Source organism: Ammodytes marinus, assembly GCF_949987685.1.
Source record: "Ammodytes marinus genome assembly, chromosome: 1".
In the NCBI taxonomy this organism is placed as follows: Eukaryota; Metazoa; Chordata; class Actinopteri; order Uranoscopiformes; family Ammodytidae; genus Ammodytes; species Ammodytes marinus.
In genome coordinates this window covers 10,486,515-10,497,773 of record NC_137230.1, presented here as the reverse complement: position 1 = coordinate 10,497,773, position 11,259 = coordinate 10,486,515, and the positions used below count along the sequence as shown (strand labels likewise).

Sequence of the window (11,259 nt, the reverse complement as noted above, 5' to 3'; positions counted from 1 at the left end):
AGAATGAGATGTTAACGCATTATTTGATGTGAGATGCACCTTTATTTTACTACAACCCCAATCTGTTTAAAACTGGGGATGTAAGCTGGTTTATGGAGTGTGCAAACTGATTTCCTTACACATGTTTGGGAAGCAACACTGTATTGTTAGGAATAGGTGAAAGAGATGCACAAAAATAGTAAGAACTTTTTACATGTAAAACTAAAACCCCTCCAGGTCCAGGGTCAGGAGGTGATGAAGTTTTACCTGCTACATGTTGGTCAGTAAAGGCTGCTACATACTCCGCGAGAAGAAAGAACAAAGTTCTCGGTGACAGAGCTGAGAGAAGAAAATTACGTCATTTTGTTCTCTCGGCTCTTGTTTAGCTGTTATCGCAGCTTGTTCTCGACACATCACCCGGGCCGAACTTTCTTCTCGCAGCTTGTCCGAGAACTATTGTGTGATTGGTCAGTCTGAAGTCAATGAGGAAAGGGAAGTGAAATCAGCTGGCGCTACTGAGTCAATTACCATGGTAACAATGCGCCGCGGTGAGTAGTTCGGCAGTTGAGTTCTCGTGAAGTAGGCTATGTAATGTCAGACCAGAAAGAACTTCTCGCAGCTCTGTCACCGAGAACTTTGTTCTTTCTTCTCGCGGAGTAGGCTATGTAACAGGCTTTAGTGATGAAGAAGCAAGAAAGCACAACCAGTGCTGGGGTGTGAAATATTTCAGATGCAATACTGCCATCATGTGGTTATGTACAATATGTCGACGATTTGAGAGAATGCCCAGCCGGTCTTTCAGCTTTTTTCAATGTAAATTGACAACAAGACACCAGCCTGTGAAAGGTTTTGCCCATAGACAGTGACCTAAAAAGAGACCATTTGTCTGTAACAAAGGAGAGGTTGAGGAACAATGGAAAATGAGCAGTCACGCATAATAGTAGATTTGAATCTTAAACTTAACTCTCTTTACTTGAGGGTGCCAATGCATTTTAATCCAAAAAGATGAAATGATATTAAAAATAATAATACGGTAACACTTTACAACAAGCTACACAACATTCTAGTAAGTCTGCATAACCTACTACTTAGTTTTTTAAAGTTTCTTTTAGCAACTAATATATAGTTACTACTAGGCCTACTTCGTAGTAAAACAACAAAACAAAACTATGTAGTAGGTAAAGCATAAGGCTATAGTTACTAAAAAAAACAATAAACTATTTTGCTGAAGCGTCTCGTTGTATGCCACACATGTCAAACAGACAATGCATTGAATTTATTAGTAGACTTTCATCAGCCAGAATGATGATCACAAGTAATGTAGGCCTACTGTATAAAACTATAGAACCTTAGCTCAACCTCAACAAAACATTGCAAAATACAGCACACTTTACTGACAAACTTCATACAATTACCATAACCATAGATGTATTATACGACCAGAAAATTGTCTGAATTTTATTTGACATTTTCTTGGACAGCGAATGAACAGGTCCGTCCGATAGTGGGTCTGGACTTCCACCTACAAAAAAATATATATATATATTTATTTTTAATTTTTTTGATTGGGTGGGCATACCGCCGGCCCTGGGTACATGTGTGTTGATAAACGGGGCAAAATCAAAGATAGCACATACACACAGCTGACAAGAGCACTCCCTCCAATCTTTTTTCTGATTTTTCTTTCACTGAGCACATTTTTGTTGTCAAGGGTTGCCATGGTGACACAAATACGTCCCACTTCAGCTAGTGAGTGCATAAACATATGTTTTGAAAACATTTCTAGCCAGAAATACATCATAATATCATTATATTTGGTCATTGGAAGTATCTAATCTCTATTTGGTTAGTTATTATGGTGGTTTGCCGACGTATCCATCCTTTAGGGCTGGGTGGACCCGTTCGACTCCTATCACAAGAGTGTCTGCCGCATTCAGGGTGCATTCCATTTACAACTCAGGGCCTCCGCCGTAAAACCAAGGTTGCGTTCCGAATCGCATACTTTCTACTAATATAGTATGTAGAAAAAAGATTTAGGATGTCCCGATTCTTATGGCCAGATTTAGGATGATTAGAAGTACCCGGATGTCCTACGTCATGCGGCCAAGATTGTTAGTGTTGAAAAGTGCATCCTATTTGGGCGATTCTGACCCACAATCCAGTGCGCACGTGAAGTGACGTAACATCGACGAAGCCTCCATATGAAAACAAACGGGGATGCGACGGATATAAAATCAAGAGGCAAGATCAAGGCGCAATGTTATGATGAAATGAGAGAGAAAAGTATGTCCCAATAGTATGCCTACTGCATCCTAACTAGATTCTTTTTTCGTCGGATGTAGTATGTAGAATAGAAAAAAGAAAGAGTATGAGATTCGGAACGCAACCCAAGTCAGATTCACACGACTGACACTTCCGTTCTGCCCCTTCATAATAAAAGCACTTAACAGGAAGTAGGTTACATTATTCCCCTCCTCCGAAACGTCCCCGTTTCCACACGGAAACATCATAAGGGCCCTTAGGAATAATAGAACCACTTACAGAAACATGCTGCATTAACAAAACATAAATAAAATAACTTAAATTGAACACATTCTGTATAGGCCTATACCCTAAACCTCAAAGCATATATCATTGTAGCCTACCCACTATTTTAGGGACACTATATTCTGTAAGAATTTTTTTTTATGTTTTATAGCCTGTCTGGTTGTATAATTTAAAGTTTCTAATCAAAGATATGGCGGATTATATATCAAATTATAAAATAATTTAATTAAATGTACAGTTTAAAATGTCACTGTATAGGATTCTTGAATTAACTAAAGCAGTACTCTACAACGTGTGTGTGTGTGTCACATCGTGTACCCTGATATACAGGGATTTGGTTGTTTTCTTTTAGTTAATGATATGAAATGTTGCTATAAATTGTGCATAGCCTACACATAATTGAATGTGAAGCCTGCAACTGAAAGTATTTGGAAGGAGTAGGCCAGTCACTCAAATGGGAGTAGTTTAAAGATTGCTTTATTCATTATGTTGACCTTAAAAGGTAGAATTTTAGGCAGTCTTATGAACAGTGCTTAATCAGTGTTTGCGGTGTGGTGTGGCAGTGTTTATTATTTTCTGCATATGCAGTTGACTCAGTATATTGTCCCCTGTCTTAAAAGTAAGTGGTCTTGACGGCGGTTTGTCCACCACACACTTCGCATGATATATTGATAAGAGATTTATTCTTGTTCTTTTCATACGGGCAGCGACATTACGCCTGTGTATCGCGCTGGACCTGTGGTGTGGCATTGGGAGAGGAAGCCTTGACAGCGCCCTGATACAATCTGCATGATAAGGTTAAGATCTCTCTATAACAGTTTTTTTCCAATGACTCTAGCCTCTTTTGTTCAAACTGCCTTTGTATTTCACATCCCTCAATTAACACCTGTCACTTTCACATGGGCCTATTTTAATGAAATATTCAGATGATTCAGCAGATACAAGGTGTGTCAGTTCTGTGTGCAGTTCACGGGACAGTGTACAGGGACAGGGAACAGGTGGACAGTAGTGTTATGGCATGGTAGGAGCTACACCCTCCTCTTAAATGTAACCAAGGTTGGGAGATGGATATGGATTTTGGGAGGACCAGGAGGACTAGGCTGAATCTCCATTCTGGGAGAAGAGGTTGAGGTGGTGGAGGGCTACAGAAACCTGGGCATTTAATTAAACAACAGACTGCAAATGTAACATGGGGGTTGTGCATGGAGGGACAGAGCAGACTGTACTTCATGAGCAAATCCTTGTTAAACTCTTCAAGCCCATATAGTTGGTTGCTGAGAGAATGATAATGCACAAGCTGCTGAAGATGATGGACAGCATTACTCCTTCAGCTATTTGACCACTACAGAAAGTCATTCCTGATACAATCCACAATAACTGCTGCTACAATGCTACAATTTCCCCATGGCAATAAATAAAGTACATTATCCATCTATAAATCCATCCATCCATGCAGGTATATTTAAACAACGCCTATCTGGATTTTAGATTATGCATATGGGTTCTGTATTGTAATCTCTGAAGGACACACCTTTTACTGTTTCCACAAGAAAACAAATGAGCAAACAAAATGCTTAATTTTCCATATTGGGCCTTCAAATTGATCAGAAAATCAACCTTGCGGTAAAGAACACCAACTGAATACATTGCTGGAAAGGTGTCAATGTTGTGAGTAACTTTTGTTAGTGTGAAGATTGTACAATTTTACATTTAAACACACCTACAATTCACCACCATGCTTTTGATTAGATTTAATTTATTTGCACAACAAAAACATCAGGCCACAGAAATATAAAAAATAATTTTTTTTTAAAAGGCAACATATTGTGCAGGTCAAAAAAAAGTTGTGAATGAAATCTTACTTCAAAGGTAATTTTATGTAAAATAATGAAGAAAATAAAAGTAATTTAATCCACAAGGTTATACAGTGGCTGAAATCAACCCAAGCATGTACCCATCATGCATAGATTGTTTTCTTAATGTTGTGATGTCCTGTTTTCTTGGTGTCTTACTGTTGTGATGTTGTTGTTGTTGTGGTGTCCTAAATGTTGTGATTTTATTGTTCGTATTGTGTTGTTGTGTTTTACTGTTGTGAAATTGTGTGTTATTGTTTTTATACTTCAGTGTTAGGTTTCCCATCTTGACAGAGATGTAATACTCTGTTTCCTGCCCAGGGACTACAGATGAAAATTATCTTATAGCTAAATCTGGTACTGCTTATGTGCTGTACATTGTCCCTGTTCAATAAACAAATAAATAAATACATAAATAAATAAATACAGAGGTAAAAAGACAAGCAAAGTGGGTATATGTTGTAGTTTTCCTGCTTATTTAACTGTAAAGGCCGCCTACAACACCCTATTCTTGATAACCATCAAACTACATTGTGCACATTTACTGAGTGACGATTGTGTTTCATTTCTCAAAAACAACAATGATCATCTCACAATGATATATGCTCTTCGTAGCTCAGGGCTGCCGCTATAGGCTCATTTCGCGTCACGTGACATTCCTCGACATTGATTGGTCTGTAGAGGGGCGTGCGTCTGACGTCACCGGTATGAATGGACGAAAACAGATTTTTTTTTCCCTGCAGCGCTGTGCAGTTCAGTAGTTTAACATTTAAAGCTGGCGGAGTTGTTGTTTAGGAATGTGTCATTGTGTCTGTTGGTCAGATTTGAACTAATTTACCTCTGATCGTTTTCTTTGTGCTGTTTTGGACCGCAACTTTGCACGTGCGGTTTGTTTTTCCCACAAAGGGGGCGGGGCCATCATGTCAGAAGTCGTTCGCCGAGCTCATCATGGCATTTATTTAGGTCCATGCATGGGACCATGGACATGTGTAGGCTTAAGCAGTGAATGAATGAAGTAAAATATGAACAGATCATTTCCTGCAGCATTGTGTAGTTCAGGCAGCCGCCCAGTCTCTGATCCCTTTGCTTGGATGCAAAAGTCCATATGAGAATGTCAACGAGCCTTTTTGAGTTAAGATTTATATCATGGTAGAGATTTACACCTAGTGGAATGTGACTTTGAAGTGTCTACTATTCAGTTAATACAAATCATTAAAAGGCTTGGTGTAATTAAACATCAGATAGTCCATGTAGTAGAAGTCATAGAGTCGCTGTCTCTCGGCCAGGCTGATCTGTGAAAAGTATTGTTGTGTAATATTCAATGAGGTCTTCTTGTCAACTGGATTTCTATCTTTAAAACTTGGCAACATGATGTTGGGTGGTGCCCCGGCCAATCGCAGGGCAAAGTTGGACTCTTCCTCCATGTTCTCAAACTTGCCGATGAAGTCATAATCTATGTGACAAGGGTGGCAGAGCTGGTTCACCTGATCCCAGTGCATGTCCATTCCCACTGGCCGGTTGACATCCAGCAGGTACTTTATAAATTCCTTGAACGTGACCCTGTCACCTGTTTTCAGGGCTTCCAAGGATGCGTTCTTTCTGTACTTGGAGATGATGGGTTTCCCAAAGAGGGAGTGGTAGTATGGGTTGGGATTATTAAATTTGTCCCTGAAAGCTGACACCACTCTCTCAAAGGGCTCTCGAACAAAGAGGACTTTGGTGTATGTCTTTAGACGGTGCATGATTTCCTCTTGGTTAAAGCTGTCTAGAGTTCTGAGAGTGTGACCATCATGGACTGTATCATGGTTGATTTTCTCAGCAATTTTGGCTTTGCCTGCCAGCAAAATCAGGATCCTTTTCCAGTTGGAACAGCCAGCTTTGGGCACCTGGCAGTACAACACTTTGTACTTGTCCTCCACGTAGAGGTAAGCCACATGACGATGTGTGACAGTCTTGGAGATGCTGCTTTTGTATTTAGCACACATCTCCTTCATTAGTTGCCGGCGTATTTCTTTGATATCGGAGAGCTTTTTCCAGCTCTCAAGCCAAAAAGTCTGTCTACGGTCCTCAAAGTTGGGGAACTGAACTGGAGGAATCGGGCTGGACAAGATGCCGTCTGCTGCTCGATGGTCGTGATTATTGTCAGATCTCAATCTTTCTCTGTCCTGCAAAGGGAGAGTCACAAGTTGTAGTAGACTGCAGCAAACATGGGTTTTCCAAAGATTATTGCTTTCAGATTATAATGTAAAAACATGTGCAAGAAGTTCAGAACAGAGGAATACACGTTTGACTTAATGAGGTTGTAAATCTGAACTGTATTACCAGAAATCCATGTTCAGCCAATACACTGTATTTAAAAGATAGGCATTGCAACCGTGACATCACCTGTCTGTTTCTACAGAGAAGAAATAAAGGCTAAAATTCTCCGTTTAGGGTGCTGCCATCTTAGAGTGTCTGATTCTGTCTGTTTCCATCGATCCAAAAAAGAGGTGATGTTGGGGAAAGGAAAAACGGTTGAATCTAATGTCAAATGTCCTAACCAGTCAGTCGCCAAAGCTTGTTATAAAAATGTGCAACACTGTAAGTACTTATAGATTAAAAGGTGAGAGTTGCATGAAGTAAAGCAAAAGGTTTTCTTGACCGCTGCCTCGTTCGTCAGCTGTTTTTTCCCTTTTCCTCCCGTCAGCTGTTATAATGCTGCCTTTACGCACGGTGGTGGAGACAAACCCAAAACAACACACAGCGGGACTCGGCAGTCCGGCGATATGGAAACGTTTAACAAGAAACTTCATAAAGGCACACTTAAAATAACGTTCTCTGCCCATACAAAAAGCTTTGACTTGGATAACTTGATCTATGTATAAAACCATCCGCTACGTGTGTCTGATGACGGGCTGTTATATTAATGATAAACAGCGCGCTGCACATAAGAACAGCATGTACATTAAATATCTCGTATCCATCCTGAGAGGGCAAACATGATAATTGTTCTGCACAAAAATTGTTAATCTGCCAAAGTTGATAGTTGTGGTCTTATCTTTACAGAAGAGATCTTTGTATTTTGTTTATGTCAGTTGAATTTTGTTTCAAGTTGAATGCAAATGAGCACTATTAATATTCCAAAAGGCACAAGATCTTCCTTGACTGTTTTAAGTCTTTGGTTCTCATTGGGTTTACTTATTCCCTTATAGTACTGTTAGTCCAATACTGCATTTCATTTTATATGGATATTTTATACGTGTATCTCTTTTATTATTTAAGGTGTTCTTCTCAATATGATTGCTTTTAGATCAAGTTTTTTTAGATGGAGATTAGATTACCTGGGGCCTGTTTCAGGTAGCTGGTTTTGAGGCAACCCGGAGTTTGTTCGCTCTGAGTTGGTGGAAACTCTGGGTTTTCCGTTTCAGGTAGCAGGTTCAGTGCAACCGAGAGTCAGTTACTGCGGCAACATACGCCGTGGGTCTAACCTGCTCGGTAGGTGGTTAGACCTACCCGAGTTTGTTTTCACTTTACGCTGCAGCCCCGACTGAAGAAAGAGTGTCACTGTCACACGCGTCCCTGTACAGTTTGAAGCAAAATCACTCTATAGAAATCTCCATCGGGATGTTTTTATCATTTCCTGATGATTTTACGTTTGACCAATCATTTATCTGATCAGTAGCCTTGTTCTCAGCCCTCGGTCCGTTCATATAGGCGGCCACCTTACACATCGTGACATGCTCTACATTCAGATTAATAAACCTATTTGTATTGTATGTTTTTTAACGTCTGTGTCACTGAACAGATTTATGTCAGGTGGAGTCATGTAACGCTGCAGCTGCACGCGATCGTTACAGTTCACTTCTGCGATCCTAAAGTCACAGATGAGCCTCGTTAAATAGCCTAATATGAATATAAAAATGATATAATAATGTAAACTGTGATCACTTGAGGAAAATGGATCTGGTAATAAATCAATCAGGCTCTTCAATGGAAACTGTCACCTAATGTGTCTTGACGTTAATGTCTTTCACTCCCCATTTAAAAGAAGCGACAGTCTGTTCTGTTTGCTGCACAGTAGGCTATTAGACTATAGCTTGCCAACATATTATACAGCAAATATAAAACACTGTCAGCAGCAATGCTGTGCCGCGCCAGCTTTATTACTTTACAGCTGATATGCGTAACTTTTTAAAATAGGCTTCTCATACGGAAGCGAAATGATTCTCTTGACAAAAAATGTTTGCTCTGTTTTTTTTTCTGAATTGCCGAGGAGATTAGATCAGAGTTATGAGACAATATCCCGTTAATTCTTCTCCATAGGCTACCATAAGCTCATTCGTTAATATTTCTAACTCTAGTGGGAGGAGCGGAGATTTCTGTTTTTCTTTTTTGAGAAGTGGAGAAGTGGGAGGATCAATCATTTGTTTCTTCTGTTTCCATGGTGAATCATGTTATCAGCGATCCATTGACGATGGCTTTTATGCACACGCTCCACCCAGAGTGAACACGCTCAGAGTTGATTAACCCAACGCTGATCCACTGTTCTGAAACCGAAAACCCAGAGTTGCTTATCAACCCTGCGCTCTGAGTTTACCAACTCAGAGCGCAGGGTTAAACCCAGAGTATGTAAAACCAGCTACCTGAAACAGGCCCCTGGTAGTCTCCACATTCATCTCCATTATTATATTGTTTGAAACAGTATTGTTGTATTAAGGTGCGAACACACTAGGCACTTTACACGCGTACAGACGCGTATAAAATCGTCCGTTTTTCCATAGGGAACCATTGGTTTACGCGCGTACATGGCGCGTAGGTGCGCCACTCGCGCTAAAGCAACATTTTAGCCGCGTATATACGCGCCTACGCAGCTACGCGAGGAGTTCAAAAAATTGAACTTTTTACGCTCCTACGCGTGACGATTAGCCGCGTTGGCCAATCAGCGTTGGGCTTGACCCGGCACGGTGGGAGAACAGTGTACACAGAGGAGGAAAATGTATTGCGGGCGGCCGGTGCTGTATGAAGCCGCTCGGGGTTAGAAGACGTGGGGAAAGTAAACCAGGAGAATGGACTTCCTGGTTAATTCAGTGAATATGTGTAGCTGTGCTTTGGCCGATAAAACAAGTTAGCGCCGTATAGCATTAGTTAACTTGTTGTGTGCGGGCGGCTAGCGCCTCATATTATGAACCCAAACATGACGAATATGTCCGCGGGACTTTCACGACAAGTACACGAAGCACCGGTGTTGATCTACGCCAGCCACGGTCCCCTGTCACAGCCAGGTAGGGTAATTTTGACTACTTGCCTTTATGTTGTGCCGCCGTGCACCGATGCTGCTGTAACTGTGTTTGTTATGTAGCTGCCGTGAATATGCAATGCTGTTTTAATGCTAGGCTATTTGTGCTGTTCAGTTTGTCTTTTGGCACAGTTGTTGGCCGTGTTGTTGTTGTTTTTGTGCGGACATGCACGCTGTTGTGTCGGGTCAGGTCTGATCACAGCCATGGTTGATTAGGGAAATACAATATCGGGAGGGAGACTAGGCACGTTACGCGCGTATAACCATTTTTGACACAAAATGATCAAGCAACATTTTAGCTGCGTTACGCACGTAAATCTTACGCGTGTAAAGTGCCTAGTGTGTTCGCACCTTTAGATAATACAACAATACTGACAATACAAACAAGACTCAGAGACAGCTTCGTCCACCAGGCTGTCAGGAAGCTGAACTCTCTCCCCTTTCTCCCCTCAGCCACATCTACAGGGCTGTCAGATAGCTGAACTCCCCCCACCGCCTCCTTTCTGCCTGCTACACTCTGGACTAACTAGGACTCACTATCACTACACACTTACAGACTGATATTGCTGCTATTTTTATTTTTGTATTTAATTAACGACTGTCTTTTTAAACTGAATTTGACTGCCTTTTTGCACAATTAATTAATTATTTATTTATTTATACAGAAACTCCAATATTTTATATTTTATTTTATATGTCATTGTCTATCTTTAGTGTTGTCTCGTATGTTTGTTGTTTGTGCCTGTGCACTTTTTACTTTTTATATGTTCACCGCGGGATAGGGGGAAACGTTTTCTCGATTCCCTTACATGTCTTGTACATGTGAATGTGTTGACAATAAAGCTGACTTTGACTTTTAACTTCTGTGAATTTTATGTAATTTCATTTTATTTAAATTTTAAAATAGTTTATTCGCAAGTTACTTGTATTTATATGGTTTAATTTAATTGTGTTCAATTTGGCACTGGATATAGAAGGGCATTGTTTTTTGACAGTGTGTGCATTTTTAGGCTTAAAAGTACCGTTTCAAGTACTGTTTAAGCACCGGAACCATTTAAAAAATACAGAGTAGTAACCGGTATTGGAAAAAAAAAACCCATACCCATCCCTACAACGGGATTTTTTTTAAGACAGCTTTGGTCCAACATTTACAAAATAAATATTGAAGCCATTAACTGCATCATCCGTATCATTATCAATAACGTCATGTGGATGATTAACTAACCTTTAAATATCTCCTATTATACTACTTTTCTTGTCTTAATTTCTCATTTATGACTCCTATAGAGCAACTCCGTTGTGATTGGTTACCTTCCTTCCGTTACACTTTCAGCGGCGCACGGGCAGATTTGAGCAGGCAGGTGGGGGCCGGAGCGTGCCTAATATTATAAGCACGTTGCAGCATTACCATACATGGAAAAATCCGGATTCGTTACGTAACGAATCCCGGAAATTTTAACAAGTGAATCACGACCGGCTGCCCTAGTGTTTAGCGCTCTGCAAAGCCACCCCAGACGGTCAGCATTAGTGGCGTAACTTTGATGTTCATATTGGTGGGGACACATTTTGGCGAAACGTCACACAATTTGGCGAAATGCCCTCACC

At 40.5% G+C, this 11,259-nt stretch overlaps 1 protein-coding gene across 1 annotated transcript in view; it reads right to left on the bottom strand.

Annotated features, from left to right (window-relative positions):
• Window positions 1–5,578: 5,578 nt before the first annotated feature.
• Window positions 5,579–11,259, bottom strand: part of LOC307250911 (carbohydrate sulfotransferase 8-like) — a gene marked incomplete at its 3' end in the record, with an annotated part of 32,696 nt that continues 27,015 nt past the window's right edge. The window contains exon 4 of the mRNA XM_080028185.1: window positions 5,579–6,544. Within this exon, the coding sequence (XP_079884311.1) occupies window positions 5,579–6,544 (966 nt within the window). The remainder of the gene's footprint in view (window positions 6,545–11,259) is intronic.